The sequence below is a fragment of the Anguilla anguilla genome, chromosome 4 (assembly GCF_013347855.1).
Source record: "Anguilla anguilla isolate fAngAng1 chromosome 4, fAngAng1.pri, whole genome shotgun sequence".
Classification (NCBI taxonomy): domain Eukaryota; kingdom Metazoa; phylum Chordata; class Actinopteri; order Anguilliformes; family Anguillidae; genus Anguilla; species Anguilla anguilla.
Genome location: NC_049204.1, coordinates 14,586,596 through 14,613,623, shown reverse-complemented (window position 1 = coordinate 14,613,623; position 27,028 = coordinate 14,586,596). Strand labels below are relative to the sequence as shown.

The 27,028-nt window shown below is 39.4% G+C and overlaps 1 protein-coding gene across 2 annotated transcripts in view; it reads right to left on the bottom strand.

The window, feature by feature from the left end:
* Positions 1 to 27,028, bottom strand: part of sugct (succinyl-CoA:glutarate-CoA transferase) — a 98,051-nt gene that overhangs the window by 53,413 nt on the left and 17,610 nt on the right. Inside the window, exons 10-13 of one of the 2 annotated variants that reach the window (XM_035412312.1) lie at positions 7,552 to 7,623; positions 6,109 to 6,206; positions 4,872 to 4,974; positions 217 to 1,418 (exon numbers count right to left, since the gene is read on the bottom strand). In XM_035412312.1, coding sequence (XP_035268203.1) covers positions 1,413 to 1,418; positions 4,872 to 4,974; positions 6,109 to 6,206; positions 7,552 to 7,623 — 279 coding nt within the window. In that variant the 3' untranslated portion in view covers positions 217 to 1,412. Of the gene's footprint in view, positions 1 to 216; positions 1,419 to 4,871; positions 4,975 to 6,108; positions 6,207 to 7,551; positions 7,624 to 27,028 lie in introns of those variants that run through there. The other variant, XM_035412311.1, reaches the window with a different exon arrangement.

Genomic DNA, 27,028 nt, shown 5'->3' with positions numbered 1-27,028 from the left:
CTCCTCAAGACCTCAGCGACCTGGCTCAGACCTCTTGAAAATGACAAGTGATTAAGTTAAAAAAGTAAAAATAAGTAAAAGTTAAAATTGTGAGAATCTAGAAAAAAAAGTCAAATGAACACAAAAAATAATTTCTGCACAATAGAAAATTTTGCAAAAACAAAACATGCTCAAAACTGAACTGAAGCTGAACAAAACTGCTCAGCTGTTCGGAAAATAAAGTGTAATGAAACTCAGACTGCTTTCAGAGAATGTATATGCACTGATAATGTCAAAGACAAGTCATATTTTAATTAGGGAGGGTAGAGAAAAGGTCAAAGTGTCTTGGACTGTACTAGGAACCCTGTGTGCATAGAATTCCAGGACGTGGACAGACCAACACTCAGCTGGCAAAGCACTAGTTGATGACGTAATGTCACTGCTCATCAGTTTTTAATAATGTGAGAAAACAGCAAAGAGTAATTTGGGAGGGGTCTACTTCCCCTGCCACAAACTGGCCAGTTTTCCAGGGTGATTTCCTTGTCAGATCATGTGCAGTAGTCACATTTGCACAACAGATGTACTGTAGGTATACAGAAAAACTTCCATATTTGGTGCACGGCAGATGTTGAAACTTCCCTGTTGAAACTATGGGTTCATGAACATGGTTTTTTTTTTTTTTTTTTTTTTTACAGTTTTAATTCCATAAATTTTCTTTTAGTATTAGTTTCCTCTCTATCTATCCTCCAAATCCGGTTGAAACTGGTTTTGAAAAAGTCTAATCATGGAAACTGTGCAATCTTAAGATGTCTTCACTTTTGAGCTATTCAAATTAAAATAAAAAAATAATTTGTCTTTCCAATTTATTGACCATTGCGTATTTAATTACATTTTATTTTTTTTAAAACATACACAAAAAAACTTTCTGACCACCCCCCAGGCTTAATTTAATCATACATTTAAAACTATGGTTGAGTACACAGTCTAATTAGACTGCATTGTACTCCAGAAACTACTCCAGTCATTTTACTTGTTCTGGTCAATGCTATAAATCATTCTGTCTGAGCATTACATGGTTTATGTAGAGCTACACATTTCTTTCATCAAACATAAATCACAGACTAATTCTTTATGGCACCTTATGTACTGTACATATGGCTATACAGAATTTAGGGTGATAATTGAGGAACACCACACCACTATACAAAACATTAGATCCTAAATTCAGAACTGTACATATGCATAGAAATTACTGATGATTCTTTAATGTATGTTCATTCGAGACTGAGCCCAATATTAAATTTCATGGCTGCATCATTACCTAGAGTATTCTCAATTTGCACTGTATTCAACATCTTGAATTCTTTGGAGTCTTGCAGGTAACTGATGAGAGGTTGGTGGGCTGTGACTTGAGGGCCCAAGTTAATTTGACATTAAACCTACAGTGCGAGAGAGGGAGTTATTACAGTGGGACCTCACTGAACCTCACTGAACCTCTTTTTACTTGCTGAGAGAACAGTGTGGGCAGTATTAGCAATGAGAGAACCCAGACCAGTCACACCAGCAGTCAGAAGCCATAACTGCTTCAGAAATGTGTTTAAACAAAACCGCTATGTTGAGCGTATTTGAGGATCTGCCACTAGCTAGGTCAGGAAGGATCTCCTCACTCGCATCGGCTAGAGGAAGGTCTACACTACAGTGACACGACATTGGGGTCGCTAATTATCCATCATAACATGCAGCTGGTGGGATCGAAGGACTGCACATTACACTGAAATGACAGGAGGGAAGACTCCCATATGCACCTCTGGCAGCAATTCCAAACAACAGGAGAGGTTTATTTTGCTGAGCTCAACCTCAGTGGATGTCCTACTATGAAAAATGTTGCTCTGACCAAGCCAACCTTTTCACTGCTGATGTGCAAAAATACACATTTGATCTATTTATCTATAAAAAACAATACATCAAGGTGAGGGACATATCTAACGCCGCCTGGCTGTAAAAACATTTCCAGTGTAAACAATTAAAGTGAAGCCCAATGTAATCACATTGTGGCTCTGTTTTGATATGGATATGCGCTAACAAGTAAATAAACAGACTATGCCTCACAGATATATCATCATGAAACTCAAGAGTGATCCCTCTTCTCAAACCTTTATCCCAGAACTGCGTAGAGGCATAGACGTCCTTGCCTAGGGTGCCATCCCTCTGAACCAACCATTTGGACGGGTGCCAAATGAAGGGGAATAAGAAGAATAAAAATCCATATGATAGTCGACGGCCCCCCAGGCCCGCAATTGCCCCCTCGATGTTGGCCTTACAGGGATCTTTTCATTTAGTATAGTTCCGTTAGAGTACTCATCATTTATCCACATTTTTAAAGTAAAAATATATGCCTCTACCTGATACAGTGAACCTTAACTGCTATAAGTGTAAAATATTACTATTAATATTTATCAGCACCATGCCTTTATTCAAGACCTGGCTAGATAATTAAATTGCACTGTAAGGTGAGGTGGAATGTTTTCATTCTTTGTGTTGTTGCATGTTTTCTCTCTTCTCAGCAGCAGATGCCGTATCTGGAGAGGAGCGGGGTGTGTTTCCGATTATCAAATTGCACTGGGATTGGTCCAAGAAGAATGGGGGCCATATAAAAGACACATGTGGACTTGGAATCAGGGTTAGCTTTTGTAGACTTGGAATCAGGGTTGGTTTTTGTGGATTAGGAATCAGGGTTGGCTTTTACCTGCAGACCAAACCACACAGATGAGTGGCTATGTCGTAGTCGCTATGTTGGTGTGCAAATCTATGCATGCATAAATTTTATGTAAATGTACAATTACTTAATAAATAATCTCCCTGAGAATTAAGACCAGCATGGAAGCTTTAGACAGTAGGTGCTACTTTTCTTTAGATCAGTTCTTTTTCTCCAGCTTTTGTTCATATTTCTTTTCTGATTGGTGGTGCAGTGGGTAGCACTGTCACCTCACAGCAAGAATGTCCTGGGTTTAAATCCCAACCTGGACCTTTCTGTGTGGAGCTTGCATGGTTTCCTCTGGGTACTCCGGTTTCCTCCCACAGTCCAAAAACATGCAGGTAGGCTTATTGGAGAGTCTCTGAGTGAATGGTGTGTGCCCTGCAATAGATTAGCAACCTGTCTAAGGAGTATTCCTGCTTCTCGCCCAATGCATGCTGGGATAGGCTCCAGCCCCCCCGTGACCCTGACTAGGATAAGCAGGTATAGATAATGGATGGATTAACAGTTTTATTTTTAGCTTTTTTTAGATTATCTTTTGAATGTTTTTTGTTTATGTTGGCCTGGCCCACCCGTTAAGTCCGTTTGCTTCCCTGTGCACTAAAATAAATAAGCTGGAAAGATAAGGAAGGTCTTCTCTCATGGTTTGTTCTGCCAGGTTGGGTTGGAGAAAAGGGATCCATCCCCTTTATTTTATGTTATGCATCTCCACCCCTAGACAGGTGCATAACAATGAATTACAAGCAGGTTCTTAGGAAGGCCAAGGCCATTCTAAACTGTCATGACCATCCCCTCCAGAAGGAGTTTGAGCGATTGTCCTCAGGCCACCGTTTAAGGGTGCCTGTCAGGAGGATGAAGAGATCCAAATTATCCTTTGTCTTAACAAGCTCATGCTCATCAATAGCCACTTTCTGCCCCTTTGCAGTGATACTGCGCTTTGCACCTTGCAGAACTGCACAGGTATTACCTCCCTTCTGACAAGACCTTGTGTTTTTGTTGTTTTATAGTTAATTTATTGCTTAATTGTTTCTGTGCAGGCCCAACTTACAAAATGTGGCATTATAAGAAACCTTAAATGAATTAATCCTCAATAAGTATCCAGCAGTACAAATGTATGTAAAAAACTACAATTCCTTCAATCTATTTTTGTCCAAAGTACCAGGTGTTAGCCATTCTGTTTTTGTGCCTTTAACCAAGGACATTGCTTGCAGCTTCCACATATGTGTTTTAATAGTTTCCTACCTTTTCTTCCTCAAGTGCAGTGTAGGTGTTCTTCAGCTCCAGGCTAAGAACTTCGGTGATACTGGGGAGACTGGGCTTAATTGTATCCAGTTGTTTACGGGGCTGACCCTGTGCTTGTCTTTTTGCCCTTGTGATATACTGTGTAAGATTCAAACTATTATTGTTATAATCGTTGTTGTTGTTATTATTATTATTATTATTATTATTATTAGCCCTGCGATGGAATACTGACCTGTCAAGAGTGTATTCCTGCCTTTCATCCAATGTCTACTGGGACATGCTCCAGTCCCACAAATGTTCATTGTTAGCACCTCCTTTGCTGGAGGGCTTCTCTACAGCCACTTTGTTATTCATAACTGCATTTAGCACTCCACAACTTTCTGATCCTGTACACTGTTGTCAAATCCTTTTTTTGCTTTTATATGGTATGACGAATACATGTGTAAATTTTGCACTTCAACTTCAAGAGGCAGTACCAAGTCATATTCAACTTGGGAAACCACAAAGGGTAACATCATTTTAATATCCCAGGAAAAACCCAATGTGAGTTTCTAGTACCCTCATGTGCTTGTTTATATTTGCTTCTGGATTTTCTGGCATGTATGAGAGACCTATATATCTGTGGAACGTCAGTATTGCTGTCTCTGTTGCAATGAACCAATACATTTTTCCTAACGGCAAACATTCAGCAGAAAAAAAGCCTCAATGAAAATTCTCAAGGGGTGTGGAGAAAGAATTGTTTGCAAAACGACAAATGTGAATAACTGTTTACCCAAATGGACTTCTGCAAGCATGAGAATACTTTTGAAAATAAAAAAAGTCACAGATCTCATAGAAGTTCATCTTCGGCAAATAAACACATCTGAGGGGGACAGTGTTAAAGGCAAAGACTGACCTGTGGATCAGAGAAGACTTGCTGGATGCTGTTGATTGGGCCGCAGGGCACACCGGTCTCCTCAAACTTTCCCAGCCAATCGCCTGTGCTCTTTTCTGAGAATCTAGGAACAAACAAAGTCTCTGCGGTTTGAACTGTGCACCACAGCTTATGAAATGAGAGAGAATGGGGGCTGCAGCTGGGCTAGATCCAGATAGTCAACAACATCCAAAACTGCAAGGCACATGTGGTTCTTGGAAGGTCCGCATACAGCATCTCCTGCCCCAAGCAAGGGAACAATTTCAGACTAGATAACAGTCTGGGTCCTTACTCCTCAAAGGTGCGTACACACACACACACACACACACACACACACACGCATATTCAACACACACACACACACACACACACACACACACACACTAAATGAACAGATTTCAAGGACAGGAACAGTCCAAGATCAAGATGTATAAGATAAGAAGCACTTCATCTTCTACTGTGCCACAACAGTTTTTTTTACTGTATACAAGTATTAAAAATTTACATAAACTAGACAGTCTTTGACAATATTTGCAACTGGTGTTTCATGCCTATTGACCAGTTTAATCACATATAACTCTCGAATTAGGTACATGTAATCAAGTCTTGATAAGTGATAATAACAGTTTAAAGTAGAGCATACCTACAACCAATATACATTTTAAAGGCATACTATGCAGGAGTTTTACCTCAAATAACCATGCTAAGGCATATCTGTGATACACAGGCAAACTCTGTCTTTATGCACTTTTTTTAACCTGTATTTGTTATTCTCTTTTGTGTTTGGGATATTTCTGGGTGTGGCACACTCTTCTGTGTCGGGAGGAGTGGGTGTGGCTACAGAGCCTGTGGTTTTGGATCAGATTTCAATGGAGTGTTTGTTGCTAGCTAGCGAAGAAGCGGAGATACAGAAAAGCAAAAAGACAGGGCTCATTCAAGAACTATTTAAACTTGGAATTGCTTTTCCAAGGTGGCATCAGCTGAACTTCGCCAAGGGGATGAAAAGCAATGTGCAGTTGGCTTGTTTTCTGTTGGCCCTGCAAGTAACGTCACCTCTAGCAATCCAGTTAGCTATGTTAGGTGGGGTTCTCAAAGTGAGCGGGCAAGGTTGAAAATGGAGGAGGAGACTTATTTGACTGTAAACACAGAACCACGGTAAGGCTAAGAAAATCCTGCACAGTATTGCTTTTAAATTGGAGATGTTCAATATCTACAGTACCTCTCAGACAGAATCTGCAACAGTTCTTTCCGGTTTTGCACTCTCAGCTTGTTGGTTTTGTACTTGGGGTCTTCTGCCAAGTTGTTCAAATTCAAAACCTGGTAATCAAAAATGTTCTATTACGTAAGACAGTAGTTCCAAGTAGATATGCTCTGTTACAAATATAGTATATTTAGATATCAGGGTTTCACACCAACATATATTCTGTCGAAGTTCTGCACTCATTTCACAATGAAATGCTACAAAAAAACAAATGGTAACTCCAGTCAATCGATTTTACAACCATCCATACATGACTCCAGATTATATGACACTTATATGTGATGGGCATTGTCCAAATGGCCATCACAAACCAATTGAAAGGAAACATTTTCCAATATTATGCAAATGGAATTATCACTATTCATTCATTAGTAGCTGATCATGAAATTGAGTAGCCTAAAGCATATTGGACGTGGCACTGTTTAAAATTAAATTACGCAGGGCAGGACACTTAAATGGTATCTCCTTCTCAAACACTGGGTTCATTTTAATGAAAGTGCATCACTGAAGATTTTCTTGTGAAGGTTATTCAAGGTAAGCTGTAATGTGTTGTGATGGTGAGGAAATGGTTGCTATGAACCTCATAATTTTCAGTATTTGCACCCAATTAAAACTAAGCTGTTTTTCAGTGAAATCCTTTTTTCCAGTTTCACTGTTTTTAGCTACCTTTGTAATTATATGGTGGACAAACAAAAGCTCTGTTGTACGGCTTTGCAAGTGCTTGAATATGTTGCAACACTTTAAGAGCTGAAACATGAAACGTGAAGTTTCCTAAATGTTTAAAAATGTAAGGTGTCAGTGTGAGGTCAGTACACAGCTAAGTCAGTTATAGGCAACCAGGCTAGTGTAGATACGTGGTATGTGAAAGTTTGGACACCCCTGGCTGCACGTTTTGTTGAATCTCTAAGTGAAATGCGTTATCACAAGCTCTGCCTACTACAAAATTAAACATGACACATTTCTGCAAATTTTACAGCTATTACTCAATATTTGTTGAATTTAACAGTTTGAAAAAATAGGTCCCTGCGGAGGTTGTGTTAACTGATTTTCACTAAGAAAATCAACAAAATATGCTATTTTACCAGGGTGCTCAAACTTCCTCACATCCACAGTATGTAGATTTCACAAAACTTTTTCTTTGTGTTTACAGGGTGAGAGAGGATTGCTCTGAAAAACTGTTGTTGGCACACAGTACTTCCAGCAACAAGAGTAAACAGCAACCTCCTAACGTTGACCACCACACTGACCACATCACCAACTCACACTCTCTTTTAAGTAGACAGGTCAAAAATGTATATGGTAGTTTTTTTTTTTAAGACAAGCAACAGTTGGAATATAAATCAGTTCCATATGTCCTTCACGTCCTTACCTTGGTTAAACTGTATTTGTGACTGTGCTTACCTTGCATACTTTGACAAACTGCTGATCATTACCAGCTGCCACAATAAGGTACCCATCTTTGGTTTTGAAGCCCTGTACACAAGAACACACATTTACCATATTTTAATGTATCTTTCCCCAGTGGTTAGCCATTTTCATGGCACCAAACACAGCAGGTGCTAAAACCTGATTGTACTGGTAATACTGTATCTGTAAGTTTTCATTGTATACTTCTCTATTTCAAATCTAGATCATTCAGTCAATATGTAAGAAGGTGATCATCAGAGCACATATTTTAGTACACATATTTTGCTAACACACAAGACTGTGAGGTGATGCAAATGTATAAGAAACAATCAACTAGTGATGTCTGTGGCCAGCAGCCAGGATGGGAGCTTCAGTCAGCTGGGATGTCTCATCACACAGCAGTGACCCCTGCTGGTCAAACGTGAGCCTTCAATTCCACCTGTTGAGCTGAAGCATAAAGTCCTTCTTCCAACTCATGCTGGCACGAGCTGTGTTGTGAAAATAATGGTAGCTGGCATCACATGCTTTGGAGGAGAGAATGTGTCTTTCAGCACAGAGTTTGCAACAAGCATTGAAGCATGAGCCTTTTGAGCATTTCAAGTTGAGGAAAAAATCTAAAATATGAAAAAAAAAAAAGATGAAGATGAAAAAATAATTATCTAGAATTTGAGTGATGCCACAAAAATTAGTCCATTGAATATGATATTGGCCCAGAGAAAGAGAAATATACAATGTTTTGGGAAAACACTTGCGGTTCTTTGCTTTGACATTGCTACAGCTAATGTAAATAAGACAGAGATCATACAATTTTGATTATCTTATGTAATAACTAAAACCAGCAGGTTAATCACCTCTATTTCACACTCATCAAAATAATCACCGAATCCAGGGGCCTAAACCGCAATTTTATAGAACTGGAAACCGCAGTTATGCCACTACCACTGATATCAGTTTCACTGGAATTACACACAACACACACACACACACACACACACACAATTAAGGTAATGAAAGCAAGCAGTAGAGCTTTCCTTTAGGAATACTCAACACAGGTCTTGACAACACTGTCCATAGCCTGCTCCATATAATGCTTCACTACACTGAATGTGAAACTAAAAGAAAAACGGCCCTTAAACTACATCCATTAGCAGCCCCTCAGTGTCACAGCTGCAGCCTGTGGGAAAGACCATCCCGCCATCTCTGTTGAACCCGTCTTTTTAAAAAAAACATTTCCATAATGAATCACTCTCTGTTTATCAAGAGAAAAGTCAATAACAAGCAGGGTGATGGGAGAGGATTCAAAACCATCAAGCCTGTGTTTCCTGACCCCCTTACACTTCAGAGTGCATGCATTCTCCCCCCCAGATCTGCACGAGTGGTAAATCAAGATACTTGAAAATCTTTTTTAGGTCCTACAAACACACCGCAAACAAAGCATTTATTCATCAGACATCCTCGTTTCACCCAAGATTGCTGTTTATCCCAGGCGGCATGGGACAAAGGGAAACGGAGAACAAAGTGCAGACAGCACTTAATGAGATTTTGTTTTGACAAACTTTAGTCCATCAGATTAAATGAATTCAAATGAAAGAATCATGCATGGGCCACAGCACAATCAACATGGGGAAGCCCGGGGACTGCCACAGCAAACGGGCAGCGAGGTTAACCACTTTCTCACTGAACTTGGACGTTCGCTTTTTAAACCTTTATTCATACTTAGCTGGCCAGTCAATATATGTTCCTTCCTCTCTGACCCAGAGAGTCCTCTTGTGGTCTGTCTCTCGACTCAGTGAACCCCAAACTAAATGGAATTCACCAGTCCAGAGGCTATTTATAGTGCTTTAAAAATGGCATCTCAGAAAATGCAAACAATCAAATCAGTAATATGGCATAACGTTATCCTAGTCAAAACAGAAAGCATTATCAACTTTTTTTTCATATTTTTTACTGGACAGTAAGCACTGCAGGTGTCATTTTGTGCATGTTCAGGGAAATAACTACACTCAGCTAAGAAGCAATGACAATTATATGCTGACACACATAGTCCTTGTGGCATGCAGTTTACCTGTGCACTGTTTCATATTGAAGAATTTTCACCATTTTAATGTACATTTTTTTGGTTACAGATGTTGTCTAGTCAAGCTTTGAAAACTGCAAAAAAACAATGCAAACAATGCAAACCAACAAAAAACTATTGAAACAATGAATCTAAAAGTGGGGTGCCTTGACCAAAAAATAAAAAATGAGGGTAGGTTTTTCTTCATAATGGCGACAATTCTTCAGTCATCAGCTGTAGAGGTCCTCCTTGGTCTACCAGGCCCTTTGCAATTATTGAGCTCACCAGTGCTCTCGTTGTTCTGATGTTTTAAACAATTGATTTTGGTAAGCCAAGGGTTTGGCATACGTTTCTGTGATTTTGTTTTTATTCCTCAGCAGTTATAATGGCTTCATTGAACACACACCTCCCGTCCTCATGTTCACAAATGCCAAAACAGACTCCAAAGGCAATCAAATGCCTAGAATCAAGATCAGATAAGGAGACCTCCGTTACACCTGCAATAAGGAAGCAACTGAACACACCTGACTAGCCAAAAACACCTGTGAAACCATTTGTCCCAAACATTATGGTGCCCTCTGTTGGATATCTAGTTAGATTATTGTCTTTGAGAGAGAGCCAGCAAACTATAGGAATGTTGTCACAAGAGGCCACAAGAATCATGGTTTACGTATTGATTTTAAGTTTGAAAGTCTTAATGTCTATATAGATAATAGTTGTTAAGCCCTGTCAGTTGGAATTTACATTTATTAGAAGAAGCTCCAGTTTCAAGTGGAAACCTCTGCAGTGCAATTTGCTTTTGTTAAAAGGAAAATACTTTGCCTGAAGGTTGAGATTATTACTGGCTGGATTTAACAACTATAACTATTCCCTCTTTTGTTGGAAGCAGAAGAACACTACCATTTTTTGCTTGGTGCCACCGGAATCTTTTGATAATATCATAGTGCTTAGCTCTGCTTCTAACTTATAATGAAACTTTAATAAGGAAACTTGACAGCTTTCAGTCCTTGTCTAAATCAATTCCACACCTCCACCCTTTCATACTTCACCCAATCAGTGCAACCATCCTCTATGATTTGTTATCAAACAAATCACATGTGGATAAAGTAGTTAAAATTCTCAGCTTTTATTAAAAGGCATTTTTATACATTAGGGTTTCACCATATGTGCAACTAGTGCACTTTTAATACATAGCCCTTGCATTTCAGGGTACTGTATATACTGCAAAGTAAGTGATGCAGGAAATTCAATTAAATCGCTATGGAGATTTGCCAATGTGTATTCAAAAATAAAAAGCAAGAATAATGTTTCGTTGGTCTTCCAAGACTTTTAAAGGCTAGACAAATATGACATTTGTTGGAAAGAGTGTGTTCATTCATATAAAGGATTTTTTAAAAACTCAAGAGGGAATCCACAAAAGGACTGAAATGCTTTTTTGGCCATTAAGTGATCCCAAGTACCAGAAAAAAATGACATACTATTCACAATTCACCCGCAGTCAGTGGAAAGCACTCAGATGTTTAATTCCAGAGAAATAGCGCACTGTCTGGGTGACGCATATTTAAATTCTGTTATCTACATAAATAGACCTAAAATGACTTATGCAAATAGGTCTCATGCCCGGCGTGTCCGATTCACAAAAACGATCACATATTAAACCTTGGCATGGATTTTTAATGACTTTAAAACTGGCAGTAATGGGGATATTCTGTAAAAGGGTATCCTCCTTTAGAATGACAGAGACAGAAAACTTTCATCATTAGAGGCCCAGTAATAAATACTACAATTGCTTAATGATAAAGATGACATAACATTAATCTGCTCACAGTAATTTCCTTTCTGTTATAATTTAAGTAGACTACCATCTTACATTAATTAAAAAAGCATTAATTCAAAATGCAAGTGGATGAATTTAGTAAGTTGTTGCAAGAATAGCCAAAGTATACAGGATAGAGTAGCCAAAACATCAACTAAAAACAAGACATATTATTGTATTTGTGAACTGCACTTGCTCACCATGTGGACAAGTTTGCATGGCTATTTGATTTGCTTCAATACTTAAGAGAATCAGTCGTTAATATAGTGCTGACAGTCTTCACAGCTGTTTGTGCAATAAGCAGCACACACTGTGCTCAGTATTATTTTTTTCTACCCCCACAATGTTCAAGCTAATCCACAATTACACGCACACAACAGAAATTTTTCATCTCAAAAACAATGCAAGACATTACAAATGAATCTTTAATCAGAATCATAATAATGAGGTCGTTGGGTGGCTCATCCTGAACGTGGCAAGAATCCTGAACTTGGCAGTGCCATCTGTGGCATGACTAGAGTAGCCCTGAAGAGCAACATGTCACGGGCAGTAGCATCGCCCAGTGTTAGCGCGGGTTCACTTGGCAGGGATTCGTGTCTCATTGTTCTCTAGCAGCCCCTGTTGGTCGCCCGAGCACCGGCAAGTCCACCTGTTGAGCTTCACATGAAGCGTCCTCTCCTAACTGAACTCTGTGCAAGCTAGACTTCTTAGCTATAGTGCGATAAGAATTACCACTTCTTTATGTGGTTTGTATGCTTGACTGTGCTCTTACAAATTGATAGGCGAGGATCCAGCAGTAAGCACTAATGTACGATAAGGTATTCCAGATACGGGGGAAAAAAATCAAAAATCAAAAAATCTACATCAATCAATGTAAACTTTATAAGACCCGACAAAGATGAAATTACAGTTGACTTTAAAGTACTGCAAAAAAATAAAGGCAATGGTGTTCAATGTTACAGTTGTCAAATCATTAAAGACAATACAGCAGATATCCTCAGTTTAAGCCGGAATAGTAATCAGTTACCCTATTTTCTTCTTTTCAGGAATTTTACGAAAACTAAGACTATTTTTTCAACACTTTTCAATCCTTGCCAAAGAAGATGAAAAATAATTGGGCTCAAACATATCAGTCAAATCCATCATGTCAAATCAAATCTAATTTGCCAAAGTTTGTTTCCTAGTATTAATTCATTAAACATTCCACACAGCCCCCAGCTGACCCCGGGGAGTTCTGATTAAACTTCTCACACTACACATAACACATGCAGGGGTAACTGTGGTCACTTCCACTAGGGTAATGACACACAGATTTGTCTGCTTCACAACTCTAATTAGTCACAAACTCCTATGAAACTCACATGACAGCTGTGAGATGGTTGGCGATATCTTTATTTGTGCAGTTGTAAACCCTCTCATTGGTCCGACCGCATAATTCCACACACCTGATTCCTGAACATCATTCGAATGCCTTCTCTCTACTGAAAGCTCAGATGGCAAATGCCTGAGCAAAGATGACTAAGCGCAGTTCTTAAAAATGAATAAGACTAATTCTGACGTACAGTGTTGTACTTTCAACTTTCTGCTGCCCTCATGTTTGCATAGCTTAAGTAATCAGTTTTGTAATAAAATGTTAGAAAAAAATCTAACCGAAATGCTGAAATCTTTTATAATGGCATGTACGGCAAAGTACAGTACATCAAACACTGAAAACTTACTTAAAACTTAACGAGAAGAGCTCTCCAGCACTCGTCTTAGTCTGTATAGCATTCTAAAATCAACTATAGTTCATGAAGAAAAACTACGTGACCAAGGCAAGGGCCAAAACAAAACATGGATGTGAGAAAACAGGGCCATATTGGTTACATCAGCGGAGAAGAGAAGTCAAACAGTCAGTTTCACACACAGCCAGAGCACAGGTCAGAGACCAGTGGGTGCAGTGGGTTTGGGGACTCTTTGACCACATGGAGGCTCTGCTGCATTGCTTCAGTTAATACTAACTTGGAGTGATCCAGATGTATAAATCTGTCTCAGAGTGAACCAGAGGAGCTGGGTTCCTTGTTAATGCACAAGCCCAGAATAGAATCCACAACTGTCAGCTTAGGACAGAGAGAGTCCGGTCTACATCATCGCTCACATCTATCCCGCAAAGACTAGCAGCAAGTTAAAAGGGAACATGGACTAACAATAACAGAAAAAATATATTTGGCTGAAAAACAAAGAAAAAATATCCACCTTATTTAGTTAAAAGCATATTCTTTCTCATGTTTGCTGCGATAGAAATAAAGCAAATTGAATGTTCATACTATTCTGTCATGCTTAGCAAAACTGGTCCTCCAATTTTGGATTTCAGCACCATATGACTGCAGAATTTCATTGTAAAGTGTAGCGTATATTCATTACTGATTTTGTCATTTTGAAAATATACCCAAGTTTGAGCCTCGCCAGGTCATCGCTCACCACATTAGTTTCAGAAGTGGACAGCTGGCGATTTTGCATGGACCTCCAGCAATATAATGACATCACGGTTAAAGATTCATACCCGTTCCCCAGGACCAACGTATCACTGGATCAGATTACTGGTTCCCTGTGGTTCTCCTCTCTCAAACTGCATAGTGAGTATTGGCAGGTGGGCCTAACAGCAGAGGCTAAACCAAAAACCGCTTTCACCACCGGTGCTGAGAGTTTTTCTCGAGTTAGCCTCTTACTATAGAAAGTTGGTGTCAGGATTCGCCACAGTGGCATCCCCACTCCATAAGCTGACCAAAAAGGAACAGACATTCTAGTGAGGGGATGAGCAACAACAGGCCTTCAATGGTCTCAAAAGCACCTGATGCAAAGCACCAGTGTTGCTGGTCCCCAATCCAGAATCGACATTGACAATGCAGAAGCCAGCAATGTTGGACTTGGCGCTGTCCTGTCCCAGGAGACAGGGTATTAAGAAAGAGGGTATTAAGCCAGAACGCAACTACTACGTAACCGAACAAGAGCGCTTAGCAGTGTTGGCGGCTGCCTGTCACTGCCGGTATCATTTGTGTGGCCTTCACTTCACCATCCACACAGACCATTCATTGCTGCACTGGCTGTGGACCTACCACCAGTGGCCCACTGGATTGAACAACCTACGGAATTCCAGTTCAGCATTAAGGGGAGAACCACAAAAATGCAGACGCACTGGCTCACCAGTCCTCCCTCAGGATGCTCCCAGTATACCCTTCTTCCAAGATCAGCAAAGTTGAAAGACAAAGTAGAGGGGGCATGCGGCCGGGCTGTGCTACCTGACAGGCATATGACATAGGCAGCCGCCCAACAGGAAGACCTGGACTTAAAGGAGGTGATTGCATGGCTGAGGAAGTGGCAGCTCGCAGTCCCACAGTGTGGGAGCTGCAGTGCAGTGGGGTCAGACTTCAGCTACAAACTGTGAGAACTGTGAACATCACCATCTGTGCTCTTAGGTCAACCCTCCGGCACTCCTGATGCACCCCCGAGGCTGGTGTACGCCCACATCTTTCAAGACCACCCCAACAAAGCACCCTCATTTGCTCTCCGCCAGGCAGCTGGGGCTGGAGTCCAGCAGAAGTGGGCATATGATGTTTACACCACAAGATGGGGAATATTTACGGGTCTATGGGCCTAAAAGGAAGAAGGGGCAGTCCCCCAAGCTAGACTGCCAATGGCTGGCGCCATGTTACAGTAGGTGAGGTCATGTATGAGGTCTGCATGACCCCCAGTGGGCACTGCGTGGCCATTCATCAAGACCACGGTCCCATACTCGGGGGACATCATGCCAAACTTCAGCTGCGCCAGCCCACATAGGCCCCCTGGGGAAAACCATTCTGATCGTGGAGGAGCTGAACTCACAGAGTGTGTTGTTTTCTGATAACAGACAGTTACGTTCAGTGTTTGTGGGATTGGATCATTAAAGCAGCGGTATGTGTATTCTGAGTTAGTGACACCTCCCAACCAGTTTAACCTGAGACTGTAAAAGTATAGGCAATAAAAATAATCATTATAGCACATTATCATTACCTCCAAGCCTACTTTCCTGGTTGAAAATGTGACGATGTTACATTATCTTTAAAGTGTGTCGACAAATGTATCGGTAATTACAAGAAAACATTTAGATCATTCTTTTTTCAAAATGTAGGCTGAATTACACTGCTGATATTATGTCCACAAATATATTCACAAGTTCAACAACAAAAACAAAAATAATAAAGAAATATAACTGCAAGCAGTAATTAATGGGATCCAAGCAGCATGCTGCAATATTTTTACAGCTGTAAGGACATATATTGGATGAATAATACAAATATTTTCCTTCTCTTTCCCAAAATGTGATATGGTCAACATACAAGCTCCACGATGATCAGCCATTGCTTTGTGAAATGGTGTGTGTCTTTTGAGGTCATGTCCTCAAATGAGCTGGGAGAGAGAGAGAGCTCAGAATAATCACAGTGTTACTCACTCTAATCATATTCCAGCTATCTTTTGAATCCATATTTACATATAGATGATGTGCGAATCAGGCTCACTTTCCTAAGCAAAAAAAGCTTGTAATTCTCAGCATGTAAGTTTTATCATTTCAGTGTTCTTAAACTTCTAAATTTGCCTAAGCTGTTGAAAGGAATGGAAAGCCATGTGGTGACAGTAAGAGGTGACCGGCATGCAAGAGGAGCTCTAAACTCCAGTCGCCCCGTGAACTCTCTCAGGGGTGCGTGCTGCGGTTTGCAGTCCCCTGCCAAACCCGCAGGCTCCCACTTCCCTCGCCGCGGGCAACAGGGGCAAGCGCTCTTCCCTCGATCACCTGACCAGACACCCCAAACTTGCAATCCTTCTCATGTGTGGACTGGGGCTGCTTACACGGCACACAACATGCAGCCCATAACCCCAAACGGCCGCTTTTTGTCTTCTTCCTTGGGAGCAAGAAAGCACAAGGGGAATGTACTGTACATGAGAGACTGTTGGCACTGTAACTGAAACCACTCATTCGAGGAGCTCAGCAAACTCCCCCCCCCCCCCCCCCCCCCCGGGGTTTAGGGGTTATGCATCTAGGGTACACTGCCACATTTTCATAGTTCCCCGACCATCCTGTCCACATTCACACACCAGCTGTATCAATAAATCGCAACAGGGAATATTTCCAGTGTAACCGCATGGAAAATACAAAGCAAACTGAGTTACTTGAAAATCCTAGAAAGCATCTGCATTCGTTCACTTAAACACCAGGAAGGTCTGATTGATAACAAATGCTCCTCAGTGCATTCACATGGTTTGACAGCTCCATGCACTGTTTAATACTTATTAATTAAGGTTCAAAAATAATATCCATTTTTCATATTAGCCATGTAGTTTGCCTTGCCAGTCTATTGCGGATGGATATAATCTACAGCCCTCTGATTCTAATTCAGCATGCAAAGTCTGAAGTCAACAAGGACCCTTAACAAACAGAGCCAATCAGATATCAGGGTGAAACCTGAGGATCATTTGAGCTTTGGCATGAAGCACACAATGTAGCAAAAAAGGAAGTACCACATCTGGCGTTTTTTATTGTACAAAAATAGGGAAGTAAATGTGAATTACAAAAATCAAGATGATCAAATATGAGCTCACTATCATTTCACAAAGGAAATTGTCTTTACAGTGATAGCATTAAATTGACCCCAGACACATTTGAAAAGCACAGGCAGCCATGACCATATTCCCTATTATGCCAGACCCATCAGTGAAATTTACACAGATTGCGCGGTGTGGAGCACAGACATGTTCCCTGAACGTGCTTATTTCCTTTTTTATTTTAGTTCAGAGAGTTTATTTTGTTCTCCCTGTGGAAACTGAGGAATGGACCTTTGGGCCTGTGCGTCCTGGTTCATCTTGTGCTGTACAAAATAGCGAGTAAGCACGAATCACCCCTTGGCCTTTGGTTTGATGATTCAGGGCCTTTAGATACAGCTCCAGGCTGTTCTGCCAACTTCTGTTTTGCATTTATGGCATAAATACAGTAGTAAGATTACTAGCTCATCATGTAAAGATACAACTTTCAGTACTTTTTCTTCTGCATACTATATTCTGAAATATAATATATTTCATTAATTAATACGTTCCTACATACATTTGATACAGCCATAAAACTGAATCTTAACTAGCTTCTTTTTTTTTGGGGGGGGGGGGGGGGGGGGGGGGGGGATTTTAACTAGCTATTTAGCATTTCCACAGAAATTGTCTTTGTGACAGTGCCTTTGTAAAAAGCACAATGAAAAAAAAATTGAATTGAAAACTGAATTGAATTTATGAGGGAATAAGCTGACTTAATGCATGTTAATTCAAAAGAATAAACCCTAAAACTGGAAGTAACTGGTTTAAAGGTATGACTTCATCCTCCATTTCAATCTCACAAGCAGAAGAAAGAATAAATCATGGTATGACTCCAATATACATTGTGGTATAAACGTCGTAGGCAATATATTTGTGCATCTGTGTGTGAACATGTGTCCAGGTTTGCCTTCTTTCTAGTAAAGTCCTAGACCTACTTGCAAGTCTAAAACAGCAATTGCTACACTAGCACACTACTGGATAGCAAGACTGACCTCTAGTGCCTTGTTCTGTTTTTGGACTATCTTTTCCCAGCTTGAACATCACCCAAAATAAGTATGTTGTCCACTAGATGAATACTCTTTTGCAGATTAATTTCTGAGGTTCGCTTAAGCATTGGTTCAGGTCTTGCGGTATCACAGTTTAGATGTGGGTTCCATAGAATGTGTCTATTCACTGTGAGTAGTATTCTGTACGATTACAACTGAACTTGCATTACTGACAGCATAGTCATTATACAGCTGATGTGGATTCTCCTGCTCAAAACTGTCAGCTATCAGGGTTTTACCTTGCCAATACAAGGAAGAGGGAACATTAAAGAACACCTGCAATATTTATTTGACTGTCCTGGTGTTCTAGTGGTCTTCTATCCAGTGGTCTCAATATTACCAAATAATGCAGGTTTAAGTGGGCAATTACACTAACTATATATCTGACCACTTAAAGCTGCCTACAGTAAGCATGCCTCGCGTGTAAAGTATTTCTACCCAACACAATGACCTGTTATGAATATGATTACAAACAAAAGGTATGGCACATGGGCTTTTTACCACTCACTTCCAGTGTAGTACACATCAAAGACATGCATATACTCTGCTGTTAATCACTGTGGTCAATTCAAATGGTTCAGCCTGGGAATTAAATTGAATAAGTGAAAAAAGGCACACAGGGACAAATCTGAAGCATTCCTTTGAGGCAAACATGGCCCTAAACCACTGTCCCAGCCAAATAAAAAAAACACAAAACGTCCGCTAGAAAAACTAGGAAGCCATAACCCTGCTAAAATATACAACTGCAGCCATGAATCAGCAACATACTCAAACAGTGGGATATATAGTTTTGGCAGTCAAAGCAAACTTAAGGAGGTTAGCACCGAGAACGCTTCCCGTCAAATGTCCAGATGGTCCCCATGTGATGAGCGCCAAATGCGACAAACTGCTCACTTCTGGGTATTCTATTAGCCCCTTCAACTTCCTGCCAGTGTTCCGGATCACCTATTCATAAAATACCAGATCCTTCACTCAACACACCAGACCGTACAGCAGGACTTAACAGAGACGCACACGGGGCAGTGGGGGAGTGTCTTGTGTGGGCAGCAGTGAAGCTGGGATAATTACAGGATATTATGGACAGAAGAGCTGTGGGTTTTAATGCTGCACAGCCTTTAATTTATCCTCAGTCAACTCTATGAAAGGGTCCAGAAACATGGGTTAAACATCAGCCCGGTGAGTTGCCTTTGATGAAAATGTCCTAAATAAATGATGAAAACACTGTATTAATCTGTTTGCACTCAATACTTTGAATTGAAACAATTATAATAATAATAGTAATCTTCATTTATAAGGTACCATTCATACAAGTTATTTGTAGCCCAAAGAGCATTAGTAATGATACTTCATTACTAAAACTAAAAATATATCCCCTGATGCTCCAGAACCTAACATACTTAATTCGAAACGACCTACAATGTTTTTTGTTGTCACCTTTGTTGTCTTCTTGTTCATTCTGCAAATGTAATGCAGTTTAATTTGATAGGAACTCACAATCGAACAATCCATAAAAATGATAAAAGCCTAAAATGAAACAGCTTGCGACCTTAAAGTAGTGTATAAAGTACTTCAAAAAGGAAACATGCTGATGAAATTATGCATCTTTTTCACATTACTGTATTATTTTTGAAAAATGTACATTTTTGCAATGTGGTTCAGAAAGATACTTAAATAAAACCACAATACAGACGTGGTCACGATTGCTGAAAATGACAAGTTCCGCCAATTCAGTTGCCAACTCAAAACAGATTCCAAATTGTAATTTAAATGAATACAGAAAATGAAGCAAAAGGGGTCGTTCCACATTGACATAAATCTTAAATATACTGCTTTTGACAGACCCACTTATGATTTTGATCAAAGATCCAATCAAAACATTCCAAACAAAAAAAATCCAGTGCACGATTTATCTGTAGCAATATGGTAGTAATGACTCAGGCCCCAAATCATTTCAAGAAAAAACTTTATTCAGTTATGTTCTAATCAGTCTTTAAATCCCCAAATAAGTACCAGGTTCTAAGATAACTGACAAGGTTAATGAGAATGTTGTGGAGTAAAGGTGTGTTTACACTAACCCACACTCAATTACACATCAGATTTTCAGTTACGTGCAGCTCTACCTCAGTCCTGGTCAGCCTTCCTGCTCACTTTACAACCCAAAACTCTACTTAATCAAAAGTGTATTGTGATGCCATTTATTGGAATTTATTTTAAGCAATCAGTAACCTAGAATTTATTTTTAATTAACTTCCCATAAATAAACTATTTTTTTATGCAGCTGTTGTATTGACAGACATTTCCCCATATGAGAATGAACTGTGCTTAAGTTACATAGATGGAGGATGAAACATTTACATTTACATTTGGAATCCTGCCCTGTCCTTTTACCTGCTGTCATGCATGCAACAGAAAAGGATAGTCGACTTCAAAAACTTCTGGTAGTGTGACGTAAAGCAAAAGAATTTCAGCAAAACAACAATTTGAAACAATTCCAAACAAGCACATGACAAGGGCCTGTAGCAAGTGAAAACTATACACAAGGTGGCTCAATGCAGCCAAACCAACTCATATAACTCAGATATGAGAATACATACACAACAATACAGCATTAAATATATTTGATCATTTTCTCCTTTAACACTAGATCTGTGTTAATCTTACCTTACTATGGTCACACACAGGAAAGACTAGTGGTATCCCTCACTTTTGCACCTGGGTGGCACAATGTGCCCGCCCTTAGCTATCCAAGTTCCTTCAGAGCACACTGCCCCTTAATGGTGGCTAATTACACTATCACAGACGTGCAAGGGCTTTCCCAGCAAACAGAGGTGTTTTTCCTTTTGGGCCAGTGCAGGAAAATAAACCATACAGCCCACTGAGAAACAGTGCCAACAGGGGGGTGAAAGCACCACAAACTGAATGAACCAAGAGATGTGCAATACCCCACAACAAGTGAAACCAAGCCAAACAAAATGAAAGATCTGATGACGAGGCTTTCAGAACTGTTGTCAAGGACAAAATGTTAGTGTTCAAATTTGAATCATTTGTTTTTTTATCCATTCCAGAAACGGGAAATTCGTTCTAACAATAAACCTGCGCTTCTTGACAGGCCTTCAAGGGAAAACTAAAACATTCTTTGAAGGGGTGAGATTTTTTTTTTGGATAAATTTTCTGGGCCTTAAAACTTCTTTGCTGAAAATTCTTTGTCAAGCAGCACAGAAGTACTTTGTCAACACACACAGCCAAACACACATTTTAATATGACACATAGGACATCAAATTATATCTTGCCAATTCAGAATAGTAACAGAAATGATTCAATCACTGAAACAGTGATTCAATCCGAGTGACCTCAGATTATAAAACTACATGACCACAGGAGAGGTGTTTCAGCTCTTTCAATTTATGCATATTTATGAGGAAATGTCAATTAAGGACACTGGATGAACTGCATATTGAGTTCATTCCTATTCATAGCAACAGCCAATTCGCTGTGAGGTAAAAAAAAAAAAAAAATCTGTTGGTTAATAAAAAAAGAGCACTACACCACAGTGAATTCACAATCACTACACTGGAAATAATGTGTACATGTGACACAATAAAATATGAATAATTTGCACTTGTGAAAGGAAATAAAATGTTATTAAATTCACCAAGTTAAAAGGCGTCTAAGGTCCTTCCGATCAGCTTAATATAAATAACCGCCCCAGAATCCTATTTACAGGCTGTGTACATCAGTGGTTCTCAAACCTGGCCATGGGGGACCACTTTCTTTTCCCCCTTTTAAGTCACGTTGTCTGATACACAGTGCAGTGTGTTTTTGGACTGTGACACATTTTTTGTTGCTTTGCTTCTGTACTCGAGAACATTGAATGTAAAATGAAACAGTGAATATGAGGTTAAAGTGTAGACTGTCAATTTGATTTGAAGGTAGTTGCATGCATATCCAGTATTACATGTAGGAATTACAGTCCTTATTATACATAGTCCCCCCATTTTAGTGGAGCAACAGTAAATGGACAGATGTCATTTTTAGTACTTGGTTGCAAATGCTTTGCATTCGATGACTGTCGTAATTTTGCTGGGTATCGCCAGATGCTGTGTATCTTTGGTGTTGCTCTTCTAGGCCTGTACTGCAGCTATCTTCAGTTCCTGTTTGTTTTGGGGGATCTTGCCTTCAGTCTTGTCTTCAGCAAGTAAAATGCATGTTCAGCTGGATTTAGGTGGGGTGATTCCACTTTTATGCCCTGAAAAACTCATTGGTTACTTCAGCAGTATGTTTAGGGTCATTGCCCTGCAGCAAGGTGAAACTCCATCCATTGAGTTTTGAGGAATTTTGTTGGATCTGAACAGACGATTCTGTACACTTCATAATTCATCTTGCTGCCGTCAACAGTCACATCATCAATGAAGGCAAGTGAGCCAGTTTCTGTGGCAACCATGCATGCCAAAGCCATAACGCAACGAAGAGCATTTCCTTTCTTTTGACAGACTTTCCTCTTTCTATCACATGAATATTAGTCTCATCTGTTCACAAGACTTTGTTCCAAAACTCTACAGATTTTTTTAATCTTTTTTTTTTTTTTGCAAACGTCAACCTGGCTGTTTTGTTTTTGGGGCTTACTAGCAGTTTGCATCTGTGCTGTGAAGATGCTGGTGTAGACTTCTCTTTACGGTAGTCTTTTGACACATCCATCCACAGTTGATAAGTGGTTTTTCTTCATAATTGAATGTATTCTTCAATCATCCACACCAGTAGCCTTCAGTTGATTTTGATATACACAATGTTTTGGTTATGTCTCTGATAATTTATTCAGATTTTTCAGCTTCATGATGGCCTGCTTTACTGGCATTGGCTGCTATTTGGTCCTCAAGTTGAGAGTCAATAGCAACAGACTCCAAATGCAAATTCCACAATAGAATTAACTCCAGATCCTTTATTCGCTGTCTTGTGCATGAACTAATGTTACAATGACACACAGCTGGTGAAGGAACAGCTGGGCAGCCAATTGTCCAATTACTTTGTATTTCCTAAAATGGGGGGACAATACATAAAAAGGGCAGTAATTCCCACATGAATCACCCGATATGGATGTAAATACCCTCAATTTAAAGCTGACAGTCTACACTCTAAGCTCATACATTATTTTCAAATCCAATGTGCTGAAGTACAGCCAAAACAAAATTGCAAACGATTACAGAAAGAGAGATAAAAAAAAACACTTCTAACTGATCAAATAAAAGACCGAGGTGAATCAACTGGCTCCTACGTGGTGAAAGTGTGGACAAATATATATGCTAAAACTAACCATTTGGTAGATGATGAATTCAAAGACAAAGAAAATGATAACAAGACAAACCTGCATAGTGTTAATAAGTTTATAGAAAAAACTGAAAGAACCTAATTAGGTTCCTAATTAGGAGTCTATTGATTCACTTCAGTCTTTAATTGTATCATTTAAAAAAATGTATTACCTCTTTTTATGTAATTGGTTACAATGTGAACACGGGATCTTTAATCTTCAAAACATGCATAATTGCATTGCAGTACGTAAGTACTTTGACTGTGACACCATTTTTGTTTTTTTGCCTCTGTACTCCATTACATTGGATTTGAAAAGAAACAATGAGGGGTTAAAGTGCAGACTGTTAGCTTTCATTTGAGGGTATTACATCCATACCAGGTGATCCGTGCAGGAATTACAGCCCTTTTACAGCCTAGTCTGTCACCCACCAGGAAGATGAAAACAGAAGCAGCAGGAAGTAAGGACAGATATTGTACAGTGAGTTTTATGTTCCCCGAATGTGGACATTCTTTCTTAGATACAGTATATGTTCATGCATACTCCTGGAAATCTGAAATATCAATTTCAAATTCAACTTCAGAGAAAGAAAAAATGTGATCCATACACAAAGGTTGAATGTACAGTTTAAAGGATAAACTGGATAAACTAATTAAAATGGAAGGATTATTAATAGTTAATCATTAGTTATGGACCATCTCATTTTGGTTATTATCTTTTGAATTGTGGGGCTATTATAAAACAAAAGCAATTCAATGGCAGTTACTGCTCTTATTTATAGTTGGTTCTAAGCAAAGAGAAAGCAGTAGCTCATTTCAAAACAAGGCCCTTTCAAAACAAACTCAAAAATCTGAAACCATGTGGGTCCTGCAGCTCATCTGCACTACTATTGATTTTGACAAAAACAAAAAAAAACATTTCTCAGGACAATGTCCTTTAAGCAAGTAGTTCATGTTAGTAAATTGCTTCTCCACTACTCTAAACTACCACGTGCAGTACAAGACGGAGAATATTACAATGTAGTACAGGTTATTAAAGTTTACAATTTCAAGCAATCATATATATAAGCTAGCAAACATATGGAAAAAGCAGAAATATGGCTAGTTCAGTACATTATTTCAGACTACCATACATAATTTACACCATAAATATACAGTAATTCACAAAAGAATACCATCCAGAGTGTCTCCAGTACAGCTCTGTAAACGTGCTTGTTCAAAGTGCAGGCTGAGTCCTTTAGCCAAGCCGTAGCTAGTTTGAGCCTGGGCTATGTTATTCTCTGACTATGGCACAGAGTCATTAGCTAACGGGTTCCGTGGGTACCTGAACATAATCACACTCTGACACACGTCTACAGGCTACCAGTTATCATTAGTGAGAGATCCAATCAACACTAGTTGTCCTGTAGTACTCTGTGTGGTCTGTAGCATGTATTACAGTAGTCACTTGGTCATAGAGTTTATCAAAGGAGTGCACACACTTCAGCTACAGTGCTAGAGTGCTCCCTGCTTGGCTCTGAGCGCCATAGCAGCAAAACAAGGACACTGTGCAATGTCAATTGCAGACAGTGACAAAGCGGATATACTGCTAAACAAAAAGGAAATGGGATTCTTCTTCAGTTATTAAGGATTTCAATGTATTAAGTGAACTTCAGTGAGTTCAGCATCTAGTAGTAGTGACTGTTCTATTGCTGTTTGAATGCTTTTTGATTATGCAAGGATTTTGCTTTGTCTATTAAAACTGAAAATATTATAGCAATCCAACAAGCAATTAAACAACAGTCAAATGCTGCTGATCAGCTCCCTTGTAGCATTACCCATGTGTTTTAGGCTAACTGCTCCAAGCTACCGTCGCAAGACCAGTTAGAATCGGCAAACGCCCTCTCTGCATTTCTAACCATAGACGGTTCTTTTCACTTGAGCTTTGGAGCTTGCCATCTCGATTGCAGATGAAAGGAATGAGGTTGCTCCCAGGACACACAGCGCAGTTATGTTTTAGTTCTCTCTGCAGCGAGCGCCTGTGGTTTAAGCATTTTTGTGTTTCTCCCACATGAGAAAAACAGGGCCATCGTGCCGAAGCAAACGCTCCAGGGTATCTGTAAAGACACAACAGGACCCTAGGCTACAGAGGAAAATGGCTGCTCCATGAAAGATTTATTGCATCAAATTATCTGTCCTATAAGCCTGGAGAGTTCAGCTAAGGACACAGATCCCCCTCTTCATGAGGACAACCCAGAAATAATTTTGTACCAGTTTTTTTCCCATAATCTTTTCCTTCTATGAGATAAATTCACATTTATTATTTGTAACATATATTTTTTGTCACGTTATATACTTGCAACAATACATTTTTAAAGAAAAATCAAAGTGTATACGCTCTCTGAAACTTGTAATATGCAGTTCCTGAAATCAGTCTGCCAACAGAAAAAATTGATATTAGAATGATTCCAGCAAAATCCTTCACTCATATCTTTTACAGAAACTACACAAGCACTATTCCAAAGGAAGGTTTCCCATATTTCCTAAATTTGTTCATGTAACTTAACGCTCTGTTTCTTCACATGTGCTTTATCAGCAATAATTTAATTGTACAAGTTTGTATTGAGCAGTGAACTACTGTACAATTCCTTTGGCAGGACACATTTTATGGCATGTATTATATTTTGAAAACCAATACGTTGGTGCAGCCCCCATAGACTTCACTGGCACATAATTAAATTTTGGAGTTAAGCAAGATTTCCAGGTTATAAACTATATGATTACACGTTATCAATATTGTGTAGCCCCAACATGCTGTTAAGATAGTCATCTGGCCCTATCCCCACAATATGCTGCATATAAAACTTCAAATATAGAAATGGGTGGGAGATTTATGAGCAAAAAACATTTATGACTGTAACAAGATGCTTTGCAAAGGTTATGAGTATGGGTACAGGAATGCCCAAGTAGTAAGTTTCCTGTTTAGCTGTGATTAATTTGTGGAATGATTTTTTCCATAATAAAAAAAAAATGTTTATAACTATAGCAAACTATTGCATTTGACTTTTATTGTACTGCTTTCCATAGTTAACATTTAGTCAGTATTAGAGTAATTGGCATAATCAAGCCCTTGATGATAAACTGATTGTGTCAAATTGCTTGTACTATTAAATCAATGTGGAAAAGTGCACACTTTTAGCCCAGAACTGGAGGTGCATCTCTAAACTGGACTACTGCATCTTCTACATTATTCCTGATAACATTGGAGTATGAGCTGGCGACACATTGCAGTGAAATGGTGGATTTATCCCACTGATTAACACAGGCAACCTGATCACTGACACTTTGTACATTAAACAGGATTCTTGTGGCTTTGGTCACAATTAACAGCTTTATTTCACAACACCCGAGAATTCAGACTAAATACAGTTCAGCACCTTAGAGACATGCAGAGTCTTCAGACCCGTCATTTGAATTCACATTTAAAAAATGCAATTAAAATGCCTCAAACTACAGTTTGTCATAAATCTGTTCTTATTGCAGTATGGCTGTGTCCACACAATTTGCACTGCATTAGTGTGACTGAGTTGAAAAGGCCATGCATAGCTTCCTGAAAACAGATGGTCGCAATGTGTTGGATAGGAACTTATGACACAAGTTTTAATGGACTTTATTCT